Source organism: Oncorhynchus gorbuscha, linkage group LG16 (assembly GCF_021184085.1).
Source record: "Oncorhynchus gorbuscha isolate QuinsamMale2020 ecotype Even-year linkage group LG16, OgorEven_v1.0, whole genome shotgun sequence".
NCBI lineage: Eukaryota > Metazoa > Chordata > Actinopteri > Salmoniformes > Salmonidae > Oncorhynchus > Oncorhynchus gorbuscha.
The window spans coordinates 31421191-31447808 of record NC_060188.1 but is presented as its reverse complement, the minus strand read 5'-3'; the positions used below and the strand labels follow the sequence as shown (position 1 = coordinate 31447808).

At 42.2% G+C, this 26618-nt stretch overlaps 1 protein-coding gene across 1 annotated transcript in view; it reads right to left on the bottom strand.

Moving 5' to 3' along the window:
* LOC123998837 (protein FAM171A2-like) overlaps nt 1–26618 on the bottom strand; it is a 69071-nt gene that overhangs the window by 20884 nt on the left and 21569 nt on the right. Inside the window, exons 2-3 of the mRNA XM_046304034.1 lie at nt 19104–19331; nt 10176–10268 (exon numbers count right to left, since the gene is read on the bottom strand). Coding sequence (XP_046159990.1) covers nt 10176–10268; nt 19104–19331 — 321 coding nt within the window. The remainder of the gene's footprint in view (nt 1–10175; nt 10269–19103; nt 19332–26618) is intronic.

Genomic DNA, 26618 nt, shown 5'->3' with positions numbered 1-26618 from the left:
ACCATTCTTGGGTAGCGGAATGACTTTAGCTTCTCTTCAGTCTTGAGGTCACACACTTTCTAGTAGGCTTAAATTGAAGATGTGGCAATATCATCTGCTATTATCCTCAGTAATTTCCCATCCAGATTGTCAGAGCCTGTGGCTTGTCATTGTTGATAGGCAACAATAATTATTTAACCTCTTCTACACTGACTTTACGGAATTCAAAAGTACAATTCTTGTCTTTCATAATTTGGTCCGATATACTTGGATGTGTAGCGTCAGCTGCAGAGTTGGCTTATCTTGCCAATGAAAATGTCATTAAAGCAGTTGGCAATATCAGTGGGCTTTGTGATGAGCCATCTGATTCAATGAATGATGGAGCCGAGTCCCCCCCCCCCCCCCAAAATGTAATTTAAGGTGCCCCAAAGCTTTTTACTGTCATTCTTTATATAATTTATCTCTTTCAAAGTATAGTTTATTAAGTCACATGATTTTTTGGAAGTTGGGCTTTCAGACTTGTTTGCCATACCTTTTGTCTCATCCCTCTCAACCATATTATTAGTCAATTCCTCATCTAGCCAAGGGTATTTAACAATTTTAATAGTCATTTTCTTAAATGGTTGCATGCTTATTAGTAACTGGAATAAGCAATTTCATAAATGTGTCAAGTGCCGCATTTGGTTGCTCCTCATTACACATCACAGACCAGCAAATATTCTTTACATCATCAACATATGAATCACTACAAAACTTATTGTGTGACCTCTTATATTTGGCCCAGCCTTTGGAACTTTGGTTTTCCTAGATATGGCTATTATATTGTGAATACTACATTCTATGGATTTGGATACCATTTTAAAGCAAATTTCTTCAGCATTAGTAAAGATGTGATCAATACATGTTGATGATTTCATTCCTGTGCTGTTTGTAACTACCCTGGTAGGTTGACTGACAACCTGATCCAGGTTGCAGGCACTGGTTACAGTTTCTTGAGTGGGCAGCTTGATGATAGCCAGTCAACATTTAAATCACCCAGAAAATATACTTCTCTTTTGATATCACATACATTATCAAGCATTTCACACATATTATCCAGATACTGACTGTTAGCACTTGGTCTATAGCAGCTTCCCACAAGAATGGGCTTTCGGTGAGGCAGATGAACCTGTAGCCATATTACTTCAACAGTATTTAACATTAGATTGTCTCTAAGCTAAACAGGAATGTGGTTCTGACTATAGACCGCAACACCGCCTCCGTTGGCATTTCTGTCTTTTCGGTAGATGTTATAACCATTTATTGCTACGACTGTATCATCAAAGGTATTATCTAAGTGAGTCTCAAAGATAGTCAGAATATCAATGTCATCTGTTACAAGCAAGTTCTTGACTTCATGGGCCTTTTTTCTCAGGCTGCTTATGTTACTATGGGCTATTTTGAGCACTTTTCTGGGTTGCTTGATTGTTTTTAATGCTTTACTGGTAAGTTTATCAGAAGTAGACTTACTCGTGTTATTTACATTGGAGCTGGTAGTGCAGGGTGAGCTGCACAAAGTGGTCTTCCTACTAGGGCACACCACCTCATGCTAACAGTAACTCTGGATCATAGGCTCATGATTACTGCATACAATAGCTGTAGGATAAACAGAAGTATTCGGTGCAATTAGGGGCACATAAATGAAGTTACTTACATTTTGTTTGCCAATGCCCCTAGGATCATGTACATTTGATGCAGCATTATGACGACTCATTGTCACAATGGTAGGGATTAACTGAGCTGGACCCATTAGGTCTTTCAGGATAGATTTTCCTCCATCGTGGAACTTCTTCTCATGAACCATAAGTGCAAATAACACAACATTCAGGTATGTAGGCCCATGGTACATCTTTTAACATAATTTGAGAAAAGCTTGGTTAAGATATGGCTGAGTTATTGATAAATCAAGAAATCTGATTTTGTGTGTCCATTTATAGTGAACAAAAATATTAATGCAACATGTAAAGTGTTGGTCCCAGCTGAAATAACATATACCAGAAATGTTCCATACGCACAAAAAATGTATTTCTCTAAAATGTTGTGCACAAATTTATTTACATCCCTGTTAGTGAGCATATCAACTTTGCCAAGATAATCCATCCACCTGACAGGTGTGGCATATCAAGAATCTGATTAAACAGCATGATCATTACACCGGTGCACAGATGTCTCAAATTGAGAGCGCGTGCAATTGGCATACTGACTGCATGAATGTCCACCAGAGCTGTTGCCAGAGAATTTAATGTTAATTTCTCTACCATAAACTGCATCCAACTTAGTTTTCGAGAATTTACCAGTATGTCCCAACTAGCCTCACAACCGCAGAACACCTGGGAAGCTCATCTGCGTGCTCGTTGTCCACACCAGGGTCTTGACCTGATGCAGTTCGGCGACGTAACCGACTTCAGTTGGCAAATTCTGACCTTCGATGGTCACTGGCACGCTGGAGAAAAGTGCTCTTCACGGATTAATCACAGTTTAAACTGTTCCGGGCAGATGGCGTTGGGTGTATGGCGTTGTGTGGGCGAGTGGTTTGCTGATGTCAACGTTGTGAACAGAGTGCCCCATTGTGGCGGTGGCAGGCATAAGCTGCGGACAACAAACACGGTTGCATTTTATTAATGGCAATTTGAATGCACAGAGTTACTGTGACGAGGTCCCGAGGCGTACTTTTGTGCCATTCAACCGCCATCGCTTCATGTTTCAGCATGATAACGGACGCCCACGTCGCAAGGATCTGTACACAATTCCTCGAAACTGAAAATATCCCAGTTCTTACTCACCAGAGTATGCCACCCATTGAACATGTTTGGGATGCTCTGGATCAACGCGTATGACAGCGTGTTAGGGGCTTAATGAATTTATTTCAATTGACTGATTTCTTATATGAACTGTAACTCAGTAAAATCTTAGAAATTGTTGCATGTTGCATTTATATTTGTGTTCAGTGTAAATCCTTTGTAAATCCACTTCAACCTGAGAGTTTTTACGTGATCAAAGACATTAACATGATGAACAATTAAGTTTGGCATTGATATCTTAAAAAAAAAAAACATTTTGGGACTATGTAGCGCTAATGCTTCAAATAATCAGAAAACATTTGTCTTCTCATAGAGTAAAAGTCAGATTCACTCCAAAGTTGGTCTTTGGACTCATCACAATAGTCCCTAAAGAGATTGAGAAAATAACGCTGATGCATTCAAAGATGGCCACACTATACCATTAGATACTTATTAGCGCATACACTAGCAAAAATATGATTGAAAAAAATCTTCCTCTCATGAATCATATGACCAAATGAGTCTAAATCGTACACGGCTTAACATAGTTTGAGAAAAAAAAGCTAAGGGATTGGCCAAAAGAGTTACAGACCAATAAAAAAAAATCTGATTTTACATGTCCATTTAAACCACTGTAAATCCACTCCATAGTAGTCTATGAACTTGAAACTTGTCACTGCTATCATGGACATCCCTATGGTAGAGAAGTTAACATGACATTATCTGTGTTGTGTGACAAAACTGCACATGTTAGAGTGGCCTTTTATTGTCCCCAGCACAAGGTGCACCAGAGTAATGATCATGCTGTTTCATCAGCTTCTTGATATGCCACACCTGTCAGGTGTGTTTATATTTGTGTTCAGTATATATGGACCTGTAAAGTGCGGACTTCCTCATAGAAGCCAGACCGCTCCTTGGTGGAGCTGTGCTTTAACTTCTTATTCTTCACCATCCCTTTCCTGCCTCTGCTCCTTCCTTTCTGTAGCCCCCCTCCACCAGAGGGGCCAAGCTGCTGCCTTTCCTTCACTAAAGCTAGCCCAGGGCAGGGACGTGATCTGGGGCATGGCTCTAGAAAACACAGAGCTGATTGGTTGGTACAGGTGGTCCTCTCTGGGTCCTCTTGCCATGAGGAGCTCTGAACAGTGCCCGTCTGTTAAGCAGAGCAGGATCCCAGCCAGACTGAGGAGGAAGCAATGGCATAAAGGAAAGCTGGAGAGAGAAGAGGACTGAGGAGAGGGGAGTTTGAAGACTCACACAAACAAACCTCAAAAGGACTCTGCAATGGCCCTGAGAGGCAGGCAGACTGGGTCACTCCTTGGGTTCTGCTCTGAGAGGAGGGAAGGGCCAAGGAGGGAGTGGTGGGGTGGTTGCAGGGGTCAAAGGAATCAAGGGGGAGAGTGGCAGTAGGGGTCTCAAGAGAGAACATGGGTCATCCATCAACGAAATGTCTGCTGAAAGCCTGGTTGAGTAAGATTAAGAAGAGATCCCCAGAGGGAATAGGACACCGATTCATTCCACCCAGCCATTCATCAGTTAAAAGTACTGCACTCCATTTCACAAAGCGTGTTGGAGTTTCATTGGGCCATATAATGTAATTACTCATTCACTCACAAAAAGTAAGGCCATGCATAGAAGATGCATTGCCTTCTGAAATAAAGGTGCAGGCATACAACTGAGTGCTTTTGACCTTGAGGGGGTACCACCATTAGAGGTGACTAATGAATGGCGGTGCCCTGCATTGTGTGATTCCTAGAATTTTCCAAGCTGTTTAAAGTCATAGTCAACTTACATGCTTACCACACCACTCGCGTCACGTGCGTTGCAAAATAAATTTAGGCATCTATGTTATTCAATTATTGCACCCACACTGCTCGCGCGTGTCAATGAGCGTCTGACTTGCCAAGGGCTAAAATAGAAGTCATTGCTATTTCTGATGCAGATCGCGCTGCAAGTCCTGCCTCTCCTATCTCCTCATTGGTTTATAGAAGCAGGTACCCACGTGCCATCTCCTTATTGGTTATACCCACATGGGTGATTGAATAACGAACTGTGTTGCCGGTCAGTGTAGTAATACAATGAAAGTTTAGATGCCAATCACCATATAAGTTCAAAGATGAAAAGACCTGGAAGGAGCAGAGATGACTAGAAACAATTTTGTTGACTGTTTTATGTGTGGTTTAATTGTCGGAGTAGAGGACCTTGTGCATGTCAGGTACAATAACAACCTAATGTTTATATCCCAGGACAAATTAACTAGCAACAGCAAGCTAGCTAAATAGGACAAATTAGCTAGCAAGTGCAAGCTAACTAGATAAATTGCCATATATGTTTAATGCTTTTCGACCTGTCCCCAAAATAATGTCATTGGTTCAGAGTTTGTTTTGATATTTTAACCTGCATGTCGTGATCGCGTTTGGTGTAGGGGGAATCAAATACATTTATGCATGATGGCGCACTATGCGATGGCGCATGCGCGCAGCCGGTTTGGGTTATATGTAAACTTCTGACCCACTGGAATTGTGATACAGTGAATTATATATGTGAAATAATCTGTCTGTAAACAATTGTTGGAACATGCACATAGTAGATGTCCTAACCAACTTGCCAAAACTATAGTTTGTTTAACAGGAAATTTGTGAAGTGGTTGAAAAACAAGTTTTAATGACTCCAACCTAAGTCTATGTAAACTTCCGACATCAACTGTATATATACACACACTGAATTGAAATATAAACGCCACATGTAAAGTGTTGGTCCCATGTTTTATGAGCTGAAATAAAAGATCCCAGAAATGTTCCATGCTCACAAAAATGTATGCTCCTACCTCATCCAGACTCAAAGACAGAGCTTCGTACTAAATGGGTGCTGCTGAATACTTGTGCTATATGACACGGCACTAATCAACGTATAAAATGGCTTGATGCTGCGACATGGCTAGGCTTAGAGACCAGCGGAATGAGATAGAACAAGTTGTGATTTTAGTGAACCCTTTGTTCCCTTGTTTCCATACCAACGGACAAGGCCCAGGTGTTCGGTAAGACATCACAGAACATCGAGAAAAACAAAAATGGACAAGGCAGAGCATATGGAGGGAGGCATGACGGGAAAGTGGGATCACCGAGCGTAGCCACCACAGAGCAGCATATGCCAGACGCGGAGGCCGCTCTAAATTTACATAATGTTGTGTGTGTGTGTGTGTTGTAAAGGCATGACATTTGAGTTAGAAGTGCAGCTGGGATGCAGTGATTGATTGAATGGCAGCATGATTTGTGTTAGTTATGTTATAGTCACTTACTGCTGACACTATATGTGTTTGCCCATTTCTTTTACCAATTCACTTCCCTGGAGGTTTTCCTGTCGATGTGGACACATCAGGCTCAATGCCATAGCTGAGAAACAGCCTTGTTCATATCCCTGCTATGGTTCCTATCATGAAGCACACAGATAAGACACACAACCAGATGAGTAAAGGTTTAGACACACTTCTAGGGCCTATGACTGGCTAACAACCACTCGCAGCATAATACCTTCAGAGCCTGCATATGCCTCCACCAAAAGACTGTCGAGGGGATAACTTTGCCTTCCGTGTTGCTCCAATGAATTGTGTGTAACACTGCTTTATCGCCAGTAATGCATTATCATGACGCCTGACCCAAGAGACTTTTATGGGCAAAGATAGTGTTAAGTGGGTAACGTTGTAAAGATGATTCAATATACAATGTAACAAAATTATGTTTCAACCATAATGGCAATAACACAGAATGCACTAACACTCAAACAGGCTACAATGTTTACTAAATAGCTAACATACCTTGTGATTACACAGCTTAATTACACCAATCACGTGCTGCATGCTTTCAAGTACACAGTCACACCAACAATCTCATTCTACCAAACACAGCATTTTGGGTTTTGTCAAACACAGCTTAAAAAGTACCCCCCCCCCCACACTGGCACTCCTCCACCTCTTCAAAACACTTTAGTTTCCTGCCACCGGGTCGTCTCCATGGTGACTAGCCTCAGCACTGAGAGCTGCACTTTCAGATGGCCTCTCATCAGTTCCTATCCGTCAGCACAGGGATCTACTGTCTGTCTTCTCCCTGATACTAGAGCCCTCGTCGCGACACACTACCATGCTTGGTCCTCCTGGGAGACTCGTCTCTACCGCTTAAAGATACAGCAGAGCAAACGTACTAAACTGCTCCTCGCTTAACTGACTGAGCGAGACTACCCTGGAGGCATTGAGAGAGAGAGAGTGGGAGAGAGTGTGTGTGTGTGTGTGTGTGTGTGTGTGTGTGTGTGTGTGTGTGTGTGTGTGTGTGTGTGTGTGTGTGTGTGTGTGTGTGTGTGTGTGTGTGTGTGTGTGTGTGTGTGTGTGTGTGTGTGTGTGTGTGTGTGTGTGTGTCAGCAAAACGACCACATCCTCCATTCATGTCCCTCTATAAAAGTTGCCAGATGCTCCAACGTGTTAACAAGAGAGTTCTCATCCTGATTCAATTAAAGTATTATTCAAACCTGACTAACTAACTAAGAACACAGGGGCAATCTGGTCATTGGAACTGGTTAGGTATTTTTTTCCAATTTTACTAGAATCCCCATTAGCTTTTGCAAAAGCAGCAGCTACTATTTCTGGGGTCCGCACAAAACATGAAACAGATTACATTAATAGACAAGAACGGCTCAAGGACAGAACTACATAAATACAAGTAAATGGCACACACAGCCTACATATCAATACATACAGTACACACAAAATATCTAGGTAAAATGGGGGAGAGGCATTGTGAGGTGTTGCTTTATCGGTTTTTGTAAACCAGGCTGGCTGTTGATTTGAGCAAGATGAGACGGAAGGGAGTTTTTTTTCTGAATTTGGGGACAGTGAAAAGACATGTCTGGTGGGTTAAGTTTGCACAACAGTTGTACATACAACTACCTCAGGTAGACCCAAATCAATTGAACAAGTAAAGGATGCCTCTCCTCGCCACATAAATCACCAACACACTACTAAAACCCCACAGGGGGGGTGGTGTAATATGTAGTCAATTATGGCATGAAAGGCCCTTTTGACAGAGGGAATAGCAAAGGAATAAAGAAAACTGTCTGGGGCATAAATAAAGTGGACAGACAGGGCTCTCATTGAGGCCGTTGCTACCAAAAATCAATGTGCTGCAGTCACAATAAATGCCTCTCATCTTGTCACGCACGCGCACAAATACAGTCACGTCAGTCCCGGATTCTGGGATCGTTAAGGAGACAAGGGAAAACCGCTGCATCAGGGGCCCTGGGCTTGACAGTTCAGAGAGGAGGGGGAAGAGAGAGAGAGAGATTTAGGAGGTATGGAGATTCAGTTGATCGACAGTAAAGAGAATGTGTGTTGTGTGGGTCTGAGAGAGAAAGCGAGAGAGAAAGGAAGAGAGAAAGAGAGAGAGAGCATGATCTACAGAGAAAGTGGGAGCATGTCGCATGTACAGCTTTCTTAAGGGGCCTTGGTTGGAGCGGATTACATCATTCTGGCTCACTCCTTGGACTGGACAGGTGACAGGACGTTGAGGGCTGTGGCACCACGTACAGCACCGTACTGGCAGCGTAAGCAGAGAAACTGACAGAGATGACGAGAATGAGGAAGAAGGATGGCGAGAAGACAGGGAGGTGTACACTGTGCCTATTGCTAACACCTCGTACTGTATATTTAAGAGGAGTACAGAGGGAAAGACGGAACATTTTCTAAAATGATTGGGTATTGTTCCTACCCAGCAACAGACACACCCCCAACTGCATGTCCTGATTGTTTTCCTAGCCACTGTGCGTCCAACTCTGCATCGCTTGCTCTTTTGGATTCCAGGCTGGGTATCTGTAAAGTACTTTGTGACAACTGCTGGTGTGAAAAGGGGTTTTAAAAATACATGTGATTAAATGAGATGTTCACACCCAGAGGGTATCACTAAACAGACAGTATCTATCACGTTTATCACATCCCACAATGTGGGCTGTAACAACACAACAATAGTACGCACTGCTGCCGCTGCTGCTGTGAAAGCAATTATTGAAATCATATGGAACAACGACCAGTGAATCTATAGGTCTTTCTTGAATTGATTTAATAGAGATGAACAAAGCATGGACTGCACACCCAGCCAATTCATAAACCGGTGTAAATTCTGGAAGACATTTACAGCCTGTTTGGTTTGCCTAGAAATGCCTCGAGGCAGATAAGAGTGCTGTATATCTAGGTCGATTTCGTTTGGATGCTTCATTTTCTGTATTGATTTACCGGTGGGGTAATAAACACAACACACACCATCTGCACACGCACGCGTACACACACAATTTAGAGCTGTGATTAGCTGATTAGACAATAAAAGCCTGTTTCTCTTTTGCTGTAGTGTAGCGGCCGAGTGATGTATTAGTGATGTAACTGACTTTGAATACAGAGAGGCCCGCTTTGTCAGAGGACAGCACGCTCCATTTGTTCTGCCAATTACTCTTCAGCTCCACTACAAGGGTTGTGTTGTGTTTTACCTGCTACACCGAGCATTGTTTTCGAGATCAGAGAAGTGCAGAGAGGGAGAGCATCTTTATTCTATACGATTATGCGTAAGTACAATAGCTTTGGTCCAGTTTTTCGCAGGTACTCATTAAATCTGCAATATGTCACTTTTTGGGCGACGTGACCAAATTCTCAAGAGTTACAGATCTGTCAGTCTCATTGAAAGCAAGTCTAAGAAGAGGTAGATTTCTGTGCATCCTGTTCTTAAAATTTGTTTTGTAAACCAGCTTCAAAAAGCTGGGTTATTGAAATAATATATAGTATAGATGGTACAAAGATTCTCTGTTTGTTGTCACAAACTGAAATGGCAGAGTATTTTCTGCATAATGAACCTTTAAATTGTTGCTAGTGGTTGTTCTAAATGATCCTGTAATTTCACAAGTTGTTTTTGTTTACATTGTGAACCTAGCTAGTCAATGTAGCTAGTAGTAGTAGCGTATTGTCAGCCATCAACATTTTTACTTTTGTAATTTTTAACCCCCCCCCCCCCATTTTCCCCTAATTTCATGATTACGATCTTGTCTAATCGCTGCAACTCCCCAATGAGCTCGGGTAGGCGAAGGTCGAGTCATGCGTCCCCCCGAAACATAACCCACCAAACCACACTTCTTAACACTCGCTCGCTTAACCCAGAAGCACCAATGTGTCGGAGGAAACACCGTTCAAATGACAACCAGTCATTCTGCAGTCGCTAGAGCGCGGTGAGCCAAGTAAAGGGTGGGCCCCGAGAAACAAACCTACAATCCCGGTGCTGCAAGTGTCACGCTCTACCAACTGAGCCATACAGAACCACATACAGGACCAGGCACGTATAGTATGTAGAGACTCACCTGGGGATCCAAGCAGCACCTGGACTACATCATCATACAGGATCAGGGTGGCAGGCCGCTGGGGGAGCAGGTAGAGGCTGACTGTAGCATACACTGAGAGAGAGAGAGAGAGAGAGAGAGAGAGAGAGAGAGAGAGTTAGGTATGACAGATCTGTCATCAATCAGACAGACACCTGTCTCTGTTGACTGCTGCCGTTTTGTCCCCCCCCCCCACTCCCAGGCATAACAAAACAATGTTTATCAAACACAGAGTGACAGTCATGACCTATTTTGCTCCCTTCAAAGTGTTTCCAGCCTTGCAGCAAGACAAAAATACAGCCAGCGTGGGGTTATATAAAGAAACCAGGCCACCTCACTCAGCGGTCCACAGAGGATCCTATATACGTGTGGTGAGGAAATCCTAGTGCATCCCACCTGAGAGTTCCCTCCCTGACAGGCAGACTGAGAGGTGTGTGTGTGTGTGTCTGCAACCAGAGTGGCAATGAGCAATAACAGTTGTTTTTCTAAAAAACTTTAGCTGATCTGGACATTTCTAAGTTACAAATTAGCGCTCTGTAATAACTGACTTGACAAGAGGAAAACTGCTGATGCACTACCCAATTTCAAAATTGCACCTTGCGCACTATACTATCACAACTTTCAGGAGTAAGTTGAAAGTAGGACTGAGTTTTTGGGGGCCATTCCCGCCCCACAGTTTGGGAACCACTGAAGTAGAGTAAGGTTATTGAATGGCATTGTTTACTTGGCTTAGCATCAGCAGAAATTACAACTCAACTGTGTGGTATTTGGACATTGTTTTCTCCAGAACATTTTATCCCACATCTGTCTCTAGGGATCTGACTATACCCACTGACCAGTGTAGCCTTGGGCTGTCTGGATTCTCTGAAGATGTAGCAAGTGCTGGCTACTCTCAAGGACACATTAGCATGGTGGCTGGAGTAAACTGCAGTGCCCAGGGCCTATCTAGCCTGGTTTAACCAGACTGAACCATGAATGAATTAACCAGTGTTCAGTCTGGGTTAACCAGGTTAATGCCCATTGGGGAAGCAGGTAGCCTAGTGGTTAGAGCGTTGGACTTGTAACCCTAAAGGTTGCAAGATCTAATCCCCAAGCTGACAAGGTAAAAATATGTCGTTCTGCCCCTCAACAAGGCAGTTAACCCACTGATCCTAGGCGTCATTGAAAATAAGAATTTGTTCTGAACTGACTTGCCAAGTTAAATAAAGGGTCAAATGTATTTTTAAAATCTGTTATTGAGAAGAATCGGGGTGTTGCTGATACTGATGTACCCCCTGAGCTATAAGCCTGTGTGCATAAGGCAGCAGAGACATCAAGACATTTATCAAGCTTTTTGTGACTTTTTTCATTGCACAAATCCTCACAGTAAAAGTGCACACTCATCTGCATACGTCAATTGGTATACAGTTGTCATGTGCTTGATACAATCTGCTAAAAAGACAATAATTCAAATTATTATTATATATTTTATTATACTGGATGCACAATATATCTACAGCTTGGTAAGATATAGACTGTGTATTGCATGTTAAATGCTGATCACTCCATAAAGGGAAAGCTTTGTGTGCAGATGTCTGTATTGAAGTCACTGTTGTTGACAAGGAGAGTTGATGCAGCATGCAGTGTTTACACTGTTCCCTGCAGCTTGAATTATTAGGCTGTATGAGTATGCTCTGTGTGTGGGTGGATGCTTTCCAAGAGCTAAGAGCTACAGTTAGCGTGAGCCTGGCAGGTTACGTCAGCCCAGGTTCATAGACGCTTCTTTAACTGAGAGAACTGGGACATTCGTCCCTTTCTCTCATGCACACACACACACACACACACACACACACACACACACACACACACACACACACACACACACACACACACACACACACACACACACACACACACACACACACACACACACACACACACACACACACACACACACACACACACACACACACACACACACACACACACACAGATCCCACAGTGCTTAATATTCTCCACCATGGGAAGCAGAGAAAAGGGAAGGTGACTGCTTGTCAGACCAGAGCATATACAGCACTGGGCCTGAGGCACAGATGGGGGGAGAGACAAGAGCCAGAGCTAGAGCCAGAAAAGACTGTGCAACAGAGGGAGACATTTTTTGTGTGAATTTGACACAGGGGAGAAGGGAAGGGGGATGGGGAGGAAAGACAGATGGAGATGGGAAAAGTGAGAGAGAGAATCCACATTAGGGGAAAGAGAGTCAACATAACAAGAAAGCAATGCAAAAATGCCTCCAAGACACCAGTGTTATCATCCATCCTTCCAGGTTGTGTTCAGTTTGGGTTCGGTCCTCTGACTTCAGCTGATTCAATCAAGAGCTGTGAGCAAGAGACACCTTGTCTCGCTGCACAAGGAAAGATTTGAGCGATGGCAGTGAGTCATCCATCCCTGGGACTTGCATGACAACCACAGATTATAGAAGGGCTGGAGGGGATAGCCTAGTCGGGCTGTAGGACACTGCAGTTAAAAAAAAAACATTTGGTCTCTCTGAGACCAACGATAATAAAATACGAGAAGAATAGAGGGGCGAACAAAGTCAGTGATAAACAGAACACTACTGACGGAGACTGTTGAAGAGACATCTCTCTAAGGGGGAAGGCATTTTGGGTTTAAAAGCATAAGGGACAAAGGATGCATGGCTGACCCCCTCTCAGATTGTTGAGTCATGGTTATAGTACGTTAACAGTTACCATATTCTTTAATATATGGTAGTTATTGTGATGTGGACACAATGGTGTATATCTCCAGCCTCGCCCCAGATCTGTTTGTGCGGTCTTGCCAAATCCTACCCTATGATAAACGACCGTATGAGTTGACTATATAAACAGATCTGGGACCAGGCTAGCATCCCCCTTCAGATTTCTGCAATGTCATAATGGCTTAAGTGTCTATAAAGTTTGTGAAGTGCAAACAGACTGAGCGGATTCTCATTATCACAATCATCAAAGACATGATTCTGTTCTGTTGTCAGCACTCTGCAGCCCTCTCGAATTTCCATATAATGCCTTGTTAAAATGGCTCAGGAATTTATATGGATATACTGTAATTAAAAAGAAAAGGATTATAGTATAGACCTATAGAGAATACATATATTATGAAATATATTCCAAGTGAAGTTAATTTAATCAATCCAGTTCACTTCAGAATGATTCCAGAATCCATGGAAAATTAATTGGGTTAATAGGCAGGGCCCAGGAGGATAACTTGAGGACAATGAAGTTTGGAATTATGGGTATACAGAAATAGACAATGTTAAGGTCTGCTGACAGTGTGTGTGCTCTGTGGAGAGAACTTGTTGACAGAGACAACAATGGCTAGGGACAAATGCAGGCATGAAATCATGAAATGAAAGAGCAATTAAAACCTCTTCAGCCTATGGCTTACTTTTTCGAACATTCTGTTAAAAATCGCGCAACATTTCAGCATTCTCCTACTCATTGCAGGAATATAGTATATGCATATGATTAGTATGTGTGGATAGAAAACCTTCTGACGTTTCTAAAACGGGTTAAATCACGGCTGTGACTATAACAGAACGTGCGTTTCATCGAAAAGCCCAAGGAAAACTGATCACCAAAAAGTGGAAAAAATATCAATGCGCCACTTGCATGTATTGTCTATGGCACAGCAAAATAGATGGCTCCGAGATTACAAGTCCTACAGCTTCCACACGATGTCGCCAGTCTTGGCAATTGCCTAGAGGTTGTTCCTTGGTCAAACGAAGAAGAGAAACCCCATACCATCCGGTCTACGACAGGATGTTTTGGAAGAGAGATTTCCAACCATGATTTGAAGACGTGGAGCTATTGAATACACATCGCCCCGTGATCAATTTGATAGATTATTAACGTTTACTAATACCTAAAGTTGGATTACAAAAGCATTTTGAAGTGTTTTGTGAAAGTTTATAGGCAACTTTTTTAATTTAAAAAAATGACGTTGCGTTTTGAAACAGTGTTTTTTTCTGGATCACACACTTTTCATAGATGGATATTTTGGGTATATATGGACCAATTTAATTTAAAAAAAAGACCCAATGGTGATGTTTATGGGACATATAGGAGTGCCAACAAAGAAGCTCGTCAAACGTAATGAATGTTTTATATTTTATTTCTGCGTTTTGTGTTGCGCCAGCTACGCTAATTATTTTGTTTAGGTCCCCTTCAGGTATTTCGGGGTGTTTGCATGCTATCAGATAATAGCTTCTCATGCTTTCGCCGAAAAGCATTTTAGAAATCTGACTTGTTGGCTAGATTCACAACGAGCGTAGCTTTAATTCAGCACCCTGCATTTGTGTTTTTTTAAAAAATTTTTTTACTTTTATTTAACCAGGCAAGTCAGTTAAGAACATATTCTTATTTTCAATTGCCTGTTCAGGGGCAGAACGACAGATTTGTACCTTGACAGCTCGGGGGTTTTGAACTCGCAACCTTCCGGTTACTAGTCCAACGCTCTAACCACTAGGCTACGCTGCCGCCCCAGCGGCAGTTTTAATGAACGTTTGAGTTTTAACGAGTGCTATTAGCATTTGGCGTAGTGCATTTGCATTTCCTGATGGCTGGGTGGGACGCAGACGTCTCAGGGGACGCTAAGAGGTTAAAAGGGTTTGTGAAAATGAGAAACACAAAAAGAAATACAAAAAGAGAAAACAAAAAGAAAAACCTCGTCTTTTTAGTTACCACTTGGATGGACATAGTTTCTCATTAAATCATTATGACCATATGCCATTGAATGCAGGCTAAAGTATCAGAGAGCGCAGGTTAAAAAAAAGAAGGTATGCTGCAGTTGATATAATGGAGGAAAGAGCTACAGTAAGGCTCCATCCCATCTGAAGCAGGCAAACTAAAGAGCCAAGTAGACTACTATCTACGGTGGTGAAATGGACAGAGCTCTCCAAGGTGCTGATTAATTTAAAGCATTTTAGATGTCACTGCAGAACACCCCACATACTTGAGTAATACAGTGCATTGCAAAAGTATTCATCCCCCTTGGAGTTTTTCCTATTTTGTTGCATTACAACCTGTAATTTACATGGATTTTCATTGGGATTTCATGTCATGTACATACACAAATAGTCCAAATTGGTGAAGTGAGCAAAAAAAAAACTTGTTTCAAAAAATTCTAAAAAATAAAAAACAGAAAAGTGGTGCGTGCATACGCATTCACCCCCTTTGCTATGAAGTCCCTAAATAAGATTGGGTGCAACCAATTACCTTCAGAATATATAATTAGTTAAATAAAGTCCACCTGTGTGCAATCTAAGTGTCACATGATAAAAGCCATTGCTTAAAGAGAAAAAATGAGCAAACACATTTGGTGTTCACAAAAAGGCATGTGGGAGACTCCCCAAACATATAGAAGTAGGAACTCTGGTCAGATGAGACTAAAATTTGAACTTTTTGGCCATCAAGGAAAACGCTATGTCTGGCGCAAACCCAACACCTTTCATCACCCCGAGAGACCATCCCCACAGTGAAGCATCATGCTGTGGGGATGTTTTTCAATGGCAGGGACTGGGAAACAAGTCAGAATTGAAGGAATGACGGATGGCGCTAAATACAGGGAAGTTGAGGGAAACCTGCTCCAGAGTGCTCAGGACCTCAGACTGGAGTGAAGGTTCAACTTCCAACAGGACAACGACCCTAAGCACAAAGCTAAGGCTTCGGGTCTTCCAGAGATTTGAGACTGGGACAGAGGTTCGCCTTCCAGCAGGACAATGACACTAAGCATATTGCTAAAGCAACACTCAAGTGGTTTAAGGGGAAACATTTAAATGTCTTGGACTGGCCTAGTTTGTAAAGGAAAAATGTACCTGGGTTTTCAAAATCTCCCACAATGACTCTCCCCATGGCAAGTCAATTTAACCTGTCTAGGACACCCCCCAACATTCCGCTGAAAAGGCAGCTTGGGAAATTCAAAAATATTTTTTTCCGAAATATTTAACTTTCACACATTAACAAGTCCAATACAGCAAATGAAAGAAACATCTTGTTAATCTGCCCATCGTGTCCGATTTTTAAAAATGTTTTACAGCGAAAACACAACATATATTTACGTTAGATCACCACCAAATCCCAAAAAAATACACAGTCATTTTTCCCAGCCAAAGATAGTCACAAAAGCAGACTTAGAGATAAAATGAATCACTAACCTTTGATAATCTTCATCAGATGACACTCATATGACATCATTTTACACATATGACATGTTACACAATACATTTATGTTTTGTTTGATAATATGCATATTTATATCCACAAACCTCGATTTACATTGACGCCATGTTCAGAAATGCCTCCAAAATATCTGGAGTAATTACAGAGAGCTACGCCAGATAACAGTAATACTCATCATAAACTTTGACCAAAGATACATGTTTTACAAATAATTAAAGACACACTGGTTCTTAACTCCTGACAGTACGTTATTTCTCAAAGCCATGATGTTTAGTCTCCTTGTAAAGGATGTTTGGAAGACTCTGGCTGTAGTGTCTATTTTTCAATTTTGAATGTTAACTATAACCTGGGCACCCTCTTTAACCTTGTCTACAATGCTTGCTGCCATCAAACGCACCTTGGTTCAGGTATGTTACTGTACATTCCATCTACTCTTTTGCTAATTTAATCCCTCTAGTCTTTTCTAGACCAAAGCTCCCTACCTTTTTGCATGTTGTACAGCCCACCTTTGAATTTTGCATGAAACACCAGGAGTTATACATTTGCTTGTTCTTGAACTGAGCTTCCGTCCAAACTGCACCTGCTCCAAGCACTTCGTCGGTGGATTCCCTGTCCCCCAAACCCTCCCCAGTCCCCCTCTCCCGCCGAGTCTGATTCAACAGTAGACCTACTAGCTAGCGGAAATGCCTGTGGTGGTGCTGAACTGGTGGGATTAGCAGCGCTGCTAGCTAAGGCATTGCGATCAGGAGCAATTATCCCCTCATTCCTCTCCTCCGGCACTGACCGTTCTCCGGCTGGTTTCGGGTTCGATTCACCATCTTTCTCTTTATTTTTGGGCTTGAAATTGTCATAAAACTCGATTGTCTTTCTTTATCCATTTTTTATTTGGCTTTCCCACGTTTCAAATTCAGTAAGAATATGACTAACCTAGGCTAAGTAACAAGATTACATAGGGACCTCTTCATTAGCTGATCACCACTACCAAGACCTGTGTCAAGATCAGTTACTTACCCCACCGACCTTCCCCATAACCTCTATGTAGAAATGAGAGAGCAGGTCTGTAATCAGTGAAGGATCGCTGCGCTTTGACAATATGTTATTTCTGAGTGGGCGGTAGAAATATCGAGGAGGCAGCTTGACCTAACTCTGATCACTTTTATTAGAATGTTTATAGTGCGAACTGTGAAACAATGCCGTGAGAGGTACCGGATCTGTGCAAATAGGTGCCGGAACAAACTGAGTCAAATCTGTCACGGCAGGATCCGCGTCAAATTAAGCACTGATTATAAGTTAAGTATAACTATAACAAATCTAATGTGTAAAATAAATTATATCCAGCTCAGGGGTCCAGCTTTACATTTGGTTTTTCTCATTTGTTAGCTAAGTGGCTAAGTGGTCAATATCAAGCTTCTTGGTTACAGCAGAGACATTAAATCCCCTCCTGAATCAAGAGCCCTGTTGCCTAAATTGTTTTGTGCGTCCCAAAAATATATCATTAAAAAATTAATGTAAATAGCAGCCCTTGTGTGCACTTCTGGTAATACCGTATACCCCTGTATGGTACAGAAACCTATGACGGTATGAAAACCTGGATACCGCCCAACCCTACCGCACGTCTTCTTTTTGATTGCCTGGCCATCCCATCTTCAGTTAGCTGTTTGTTCCACAACATCAAATTCTAAAACTGGCTAGTTTTTCTTCCTCTCATTTGTCCTTATATTGGCTGTTATTTGTAAAATCAGGATTACTTTTACTTTGCGGCTTTTGTGTAAAATATGTCCACTTGAATATGAAATTGATTAAAAAAATATATTAAAACAGTTATGACGGTTATTTTCTTTTCATGACCGGGCTTCATCCATAATTGACGATAACACGGTTATTTTAAAAAAAAAAGTCACAGCCCTATCCATGGCATGACGGCATCCATGCAATTCTACCCTCAAGAACCAGTGCCATGTCAGAGAGGATATGCTCTAAAAACACCAAAGCCATTGCCTGCATCCCAAATGGCACCCTATTCCCTATGTAGTGTACTACTTTTGACCAGGGCCCATGATGCAACCATGGGGTTGCTTAACTCTTAAGGGTGGATGGTGGAAAACAAAATACAGTTCAGTTCATACAGGCCCGGGCTCCTGTCACTTTTTGGCTCTAATGCTAAAAGTAAACCAGCACTAACAGCTAAGTGGCTTCCAGCCGCTAGTGCCGACAGGACAGCTCTTTCCCTTACCGCTGAATTTGCAGCTCCGAGGGTGGGATATAACTACAGCAACAACTGGGTGAGATGGGGTGGGCGGGTGGACACAGAGATACTGCAGACTGTGTTACATGGATAACTCCCTGGCAGTGGACCCAGAGAGGAGAAGGCAATGGAGGGGAAATGGGGCGGGGATTTGAGGTTAAACAACAACTGGGTAGGACTGTCCCCACCCCACAGAGGATAGATTGGCAGAGACGGCTTGTTGGATTCCATCAAACGTCCCAAAGGATTCTGGTAATTCTTCAATTACTTGCATAGTTTAACCATCAGTATTTAAAACATACTCCTCACAAAGCTAAGTTCTCATAACGTGATCGCACAAAGTAGCATGAATAAGACTTTGATGGAATGGTGGTAAACCACAACAACACAACATTATTTTCGTTCCTGAGGTGAAAGAGTGATATGTTAGGGATGAAACGCAATACTTACAGGGGATGCGGCTGGCATGCCAGGGGGCGGAGTTAGTGACAAAGCCCTGTTTTGTTGCTGTGACAATGACCCAGGTGCCAGGGCGGTACAGGAAGGTGACCATGACGACACCATCTTTGGCAGCCTTGCTGGATGCCAAGTTAGACTGGTTCCCATAAACCTCCACTGCAGCCTCTGCCAGAGGTGAAAGGTCGCTGTTGTCAAACACCTGGACTCTGATGAGCACCTCTGTGAAGAGACAGGAAATAGAATGATTCAATTATTCAAACTAAATCAGAAATCAACAGGATCATTTGCAGTGAACGCACAAAATATTGTTTGGTTTTGATTAAAAGTTGGAGGCTACACTTGTAGGCCATCGTACAATCTGAGAACATGCAGATTGTTCTGCTTTTTCACATATAGCTGGGTTGTAATTTCTAAATTCCCTTGCAGCTAACGATAGGAAATGTGTTGCTCTTATTTAAAAAATGAAAGTGTCATCTTACCCTACACAAAGTAGGTGACTGGGCAAGCTGGTCTCTGTTCAGGTGTTCTAGTTCTCAGCTGACAAGGCATGATGACTCATCGTTGTTTACCATGCATGAGATCAAAAAGCATTTCATGGATTTTAGCGGTACAGTGCCCGACCCTATGAGGACATGCTGGGACTTCTGCCATCAGATTCGATTGATCCTCCAAACCCCAGCCAAACTGTCTGGAGGGGCAGAACTGCTGGCTGATTCCACTGCTATGACCATGTGCTTTCTAGTACCCATGGTGATGACCTGGATCATACAGGCATACTCCTCATAAGCTGTTCAGTACAATTCTAGTTATTCAGTTCAATAATATATTCCATGGAAAACATCCTCTCTCATGATCATGAGATCACACACACACACACACACACACACACACACACACACACACACACACACACACACACACACACACACACACACACACACACACACACACACACACACACACACACACACACACACACACACACACACACACACACACACACACACACACACACACACACACACAGTCCAAGGTCTTTTGACAGGAAGTTAACAGTTGCTTTTATTGGTTGTGATACTCTCTCTCAACCTACCGTGATACAGACTCTGTAGGGGATAACACTATGCAGAATTGTGTGTGTGTGTCTGTGATGTTTATGTCGCACTGCTTTGCTTTATCTTGGCCAGGTCGCAGTTGTAAATGAGAACTTGTTCTCAACAACCTATCTGGTTTAATAAATGTGAAATAAATAAAACAATTTAAAAAGTGTGTACGGCTAGCCAATTCACAGGACCATTGATTGGCCCAGTTCACATTTTCCAGAGCGTCCTTCAGAAAACTCTTTCGATTCTAAACGGGTCAATGGCTCAATTGATGCAGGCTGCTATGAGGTGTCCCCAGATAAGAATTTTGGGAAAATGGGTCGCTTGCCAGCTCCATCTAGCACGGAGGACAAGGCCCAGTGATTCCATGGTGCCATACCGAGAAGATGATATCATCTCCATAATTAACATACAACATGAATCAACAAACACAACAACCCACATGAAGCTATGCGGGAAATCACATTGTATGAACCTGTACTCAATAGGGGTACTCAATTCCTCTATGTGCCCAGATTACAAAAACACTTTCTCTGTGACTTCAGTAGGTTGTTGGTGGTCCACCATATACTGTAGTGCTAGGCAGAATATTATTGTGCCAATGCAGCAAGCTGAGGTTGTTGAGAGTGCCTCCTTGATTTTTGAGGATACAGAGCCAAAAGGATGAAATCATGGCAGGAAATACAAGGAGATGCAAATTAAATGTCATATTAAACCTGACACTGAACTGGCTTACAGTACAGTACCCCCCCTCCCCTCCCCCGCTAACTTTCCAACCACACTCTCTGGTACATATCTCTTTGGTTCTATTTACATTGATGAAAGGTGAAGGAAATTCTCGAGAGGTATCAAACAAAATCCCGAGAATGGACTTATTACTGTAATGTAAACTTGCAAACCTGTCAAGTCTTGACCACTACGTCGTGAGGTTGTGTACGACACTCGCTCCTCTCCAAGCAGGGCAATATAAACATAATTATCTCATTGAGCCCAACACTAGTGCTGTGTAAATTGCAATAGCACAGCAATGTTTTTGAAACAACTGAAATTAATAGACATATATTATATTTGCAAATATTAGACTCTGGAATATTGCAACAATTCACAACCATATGCAAACAATTAAAGGGTTTATTTATTGTTCGTACTCGCTAGCAAATGTAACTACACACAATACCAAAGACAAATTCAGAATGTAAAGTAGCTAGTTAGCGCAGTTTGTTTAGGTAATTTTACAGCTATCAAATTAGGACTCTACAATCTCACCATGTTCAACCTGCAGATCAACGTGCCTCTCAAAGTGGAGTCTAACATTCGCCACGGTAGATACACTTTTGAGGAGATCGGAAACGTTGAAAATGATACGCCAATGGTCACGCGTTGCATTCTGGATGATTCTGGGACAAGGAGCGCTCTCTTTCAAGGTATGAATGGGAGTCTATTGAGCGCTAGCTCAAAAACCCAACATGTGCATGAATTTCGTCAACCTCTTTTCTGAGATGTGAGATAATTAACTTGCTATCTGTAATATCGTATAGCGTTGGAATCATTCAATTTCGTACTTTCGAGATTAGTTTAGCAACCGCGTGGCACAGCATGAACGCGATTGGTCGACCAGTCGGGCGTTATACAATCCTTCATTCATTGGATTCCTATCTCATTTCTATAATATCTCTGGCAACGGCACCATGCAATGCACCCTGGCCTGGACTAAAGAGGCAGACAAGTAGGAAAAATGTGCTCGACCCTCCATTAAATTACACATTTCTTGAGATAGGAATATCGCAAAAATATGATCAATGGCTTATTCGAGAGAAGACATCCTCTCGAGTTATGATATCAGCCAGTATTGAAATATGACATGTATGAAAGATGTTTTCTCAATCTAAAAATCGTATTCCTATTAACTTCCAGTGTAGTGAGAGCAACTTAATCAGTGCTATGTCATACTGGCGTGAAGTGTGCCTGCTTGAATGCCAATATTTCAGATACACATGAAAACAACATGAAATTACCCAGAGAATCAATAGAACATAACTCAGAGATGCACAAAGACAATATAACATTCAAATGGGTGAGCCTTTCATGTAATACGCTGAAGTGGTAATGTAGGCCTAAGCGCTATCTAGCTATGGTTCAGCTAATGTCCCCTAACGTCAGCATTCCGCTAACTAGCTGATGTAGCAAAGGAGAATGCAGAAATAATTTAGTTTAGTTTGCTACCAAGCAAGCTCTGCAGCTATTATACTATGAACGACACTGTATGATAGTTACTGTACCTTTATATTCGTATGAGGGGTCAACATTCATGTTTGATATGCAAACGTTACTAGCTAGCCAGCTATGCAAGCTCATTTAATGCATGTATGAACAAGAAATAAACCCTTTAATTTTTTGCATATGGTTGTGAATTGTTGCAATATTCAAGAGTGTAATATGGGTTGGTTGTATTATTTAAGAGTGTAAAAGTGTTGTTTCAGATGAAAAGTTGCTTGCGAGGATCAGTGTGCTTAGCTTCCTCCACTGTCTAATTGCCCCATACTGGGCTCGAACCAGTGATCCTCTGCTTTGTAACACACGTTACCGCACTCCTTGACAACGTACCAACAGTTTGGTACACCTCAAAGTTACTGATTGGATGGCTCTATCCGCAACATTTCAAGCAAGATCTGAAGTGAGCTTATGGCACATTCCTAACTTCATATGGCTGCAGGGGCAGTATTGAGTAGCTTGGATGAAAAGGTGCCCATTGTAAACGGCCAGCTCCTCAGTCTCAGTTGCTAATATATGCGTATTATTATTAGTATTTGATAGAAAACTCTAAAGTTTCCAAAAGTGTCAAAATATTGTCTGAGTATAACATAACTGATGTTGCAGGTGAAAACTCCATGTTCCATAGCCTCCCTTTGCTGGATTTAAAGGGATATGAACCAGATTCAACAGTCTTCAGACATAGTTTCAGGCTTTTATTTTGAAAAATGAGCCAGAACGATAACATTGCGTCAAGTGGTCACATGAGTTTTGCTTGCGTAACAGAATTCGGACAGCCATTTTGTTTCCCTCTCCTATTGTGAAAGACATTTGTGCTTGATATATTATCGATTATATATTTTAAAAACAACCCGAGGATTGATTATAAAAACATTTGACATGTTTCTGTGGACATAATGGAAACTATTTGGAATTTTCGTCTGCGTTGTCGTGATCACTCTTTCCTGTGGATTTCTGAACATAACGTGACAAACAAACTGAGGTATTTCGGATATGAAAATCATCTTTATGGAACAAACGGAACATGTGTTGTGTAACTGGGAGTCGTGAGTGAAAACATCCGACGATCATCAAAGGGAAACAATTCATTTGATTGCTTTTCTGAATTTCGTGACCGAGCTACCTGATGCTAAGTGTACTTAATGTTTTATCGTGCGATCGATAAATTTACACAAACGCTTGGATTTCTTTCGCTGTAAAGCAACATTTCTAAATCTGACACGACAGGTGGATTAACAAAAGGCTAAGCTGTGTTTTCCTATATTGCACTTGTGATTTCATGAATATAAATATTTATAGTAATATTTATTGTATGTAGCGCTATGCTATTCAGCGGTTGTTGATGACACTTATCCCGATTGCAGCCATAACAGGTTTTTAACTCCGTTACACTTGTTTATCGGCTAGTGGCTACTCTGATGTTTAAGGCAAATTGGAGCTGCAGAGCAAGAATGTCATGTTGCCAGCTGCAACAAAAGGTAAGGCAAAGATGTGATGTAAATTGAAAAGTGTATGTACATATGTCAATTAAAATCTTGTTGCATTGTGCTCCTTCAACTTTCGTCAATGAGAATAGGCTCCCCCACCCTCGCTCACTCCTCTTTCTCTCTCCCTCCCTCTGGTACCTCTTTTTCCCCCACCTCCCTCTCCCTCCTTCCCTTCCTCCCTCTGCAGATGGGTTTTCAGAAAAGGCTGAGGGAAGCTGAGCAGCAGGGTGGCCTTGGAATAGGAAGGTAAGTAATTCCTGCAATCCAACAACGTCCCATTTCCATGTTTGCTCACAGCCAGCTCTTCCTGTATGTGCAGTAGGCTCATTTCCATTCCATTGTTTAACACACACATTACCCACCACGATCTGATCTGAGCCATCTCATTCTGGCTACGGGCCAAATCTCATCTAGTCACTTCACACCTCGCTCACACTACACAACTCAATATAAATTGGTGATTTTGCTGATTGAGGTAATGTAGGCTATTTGAATAGAAATCATCTGTTATTCAACGTTCACACACTTTCTTTCTTTAGCCTCGCCAGACATGACTAACAAACCTATTCAAGCATACGTGAGGGTTTCTAACAATGAGGTTTAGGGGGTGAACGAGGACAGTGCCGGTCGGTGACTGTTTAAGATGAGGGAGAAGTTTTTTAATTTTATTATGAGCATGGCCTTATTTCTATTACAGAATATTACTGTCATTCATATTCCATTCACCCAGCTCAATGTAACGTCAATAGGTTTAGGCTAGAAATTTTCCCTATACCCATCATGAGGTTGCAACAATCTAACTTAGCATATGAATGAAAGTTTATAATGTAGGTACACAGGTCAAGGGAATTCATTTGAGTAATCAAGGTGACAGACAATGACACATTCAATACCGCCCACGCCTCTTTGCAGATCTTCTCTAAGTCATTAAGGTTGAGGCTGACGTTTGGCAACTAGAACCTTCAGCTCCCTCCATTGTCCCTTTGATGCGGTGAAGTTGTCCTATCCCCTTAGCAGAAAAACACCCCCAAAGCATAATGTTTCCACCTCCATGTTTGACGGTGGGGATGGTGTTCTTGGGGTCATAGGCAGCATTCCTCCTCCTCCAAACACGTTGAGTTGATGCCAAAGAGCTCCATTTTGGTCTCATCTGACCACAACACTTTCACCCAGTTATCTGAATCATTCAGATGTTCATTGGCAAACTTCAGACGGGCATGTATATATGCTTTCTTGAGCAGGGGGACCTTGCGGGCGTTGCAGGATTTCAGTCCTTCACAGCATAGTGTGTTACCAATTGTTTTCTTAGTGACTATGGTCCCAGCTGCCTTGAGGTCATTGACAAGATCCTCCCATGTAGTTCTGGGCTGATTCCTCACCGTTCTCATGATCATTGCAACTCCATGATCTTTGCCAGCAGCATACCACCCTGCATACCACTGCTGGCTTGCTTCTGAAGCTAAGCAGGGTTGGTCCTGGTCAGTTCCTGGATGGGAGACCAGATGCTGCTGGAAGTGGTGTTGAAGGGCCAGTAGGAGGCACTCTTTCCTCTGGTCTAAAAAATATCCCAATGCCCCAGTGCAGTGATTGGGGACACTGCCCTGTGTCGGGTGCTGTCTTTCGGATGGGACGTTAAACGGGTGTCCTGACTCTTTGAGGTCAATAAAGATCCCATGGCACTTATTGTAAGAGTAGGGGTGTTAACCCCGGTGTCCTGGCTAAATTCCCAATCTGGCCCTCAAACCATCATGGTCACCTTATAATCCCCAGTTTACAATTGGCTCATTAATCCCCCTACTATTCCCCAGGTCGTTGCTGCAAATGAGAACGTGTTCTCAGTCAACTTACCTGGTAAAATAACAGATAAATAAAAAATGCAAAAATCTTGCATGGAGCCCCAGGCCGAGGGAGATTGACAGTTATTTTGTGTTTCTTCCATTTGCGAATAATCGCACCAACTGTTGTCACCTTCTCACCAAGCTGCTTGGTGATGGTCTTGTAGCCCATTCCAGCCTCGTGTAGGTCTACAATCTTGTCCCTGACATCCTTGGAGAGCTCTTTGGTCTTGGCCATGGTGGAGAGTTTGGAATCTGATTGATTGCTTCTGTGAACATGCGTTTAGGAGCACTCCCTTTAAGAGTGTGCGCCTAATCTCAGCTCGTTACCTGTATAAAAGATACCTGGGAGCCAGAAATCTTTCTGATTGAGAGGGGGTCAAATACTTATTTCCCCCATTAAAATGCAAATCAATTCATAACATTTTTGACATGCGTTTTTCTGGATTTTTGTGTTGTTATTCTGTCTCTCACTGTTCAAATAAACCTAGCATTAAAATGATAGACTGATATTTTTTTTGTCAGTGGGCAAACATACAAAATCAGCAGGGGATCAAGTACTGTGAGTGAAAGTGAGAAAACAGATATATATAGTGCCTTGTGAAAGTATTCGGCCCCCTTGAACTTTGCGACCTTTTGCCACATTTCAGGCGTCAAACATAAAGATATAAAACTGTATTTTTTTGTGAAGAATCAACAACAAGTGGGACACAATCATGAAGTGGAACGACAAATCAAAAACTGAAAAATTGGGCGTGCTAAATTATTCAGCCCCTTTACTTTCAGTGCAGCAAACTCTCTCCAGAAGTT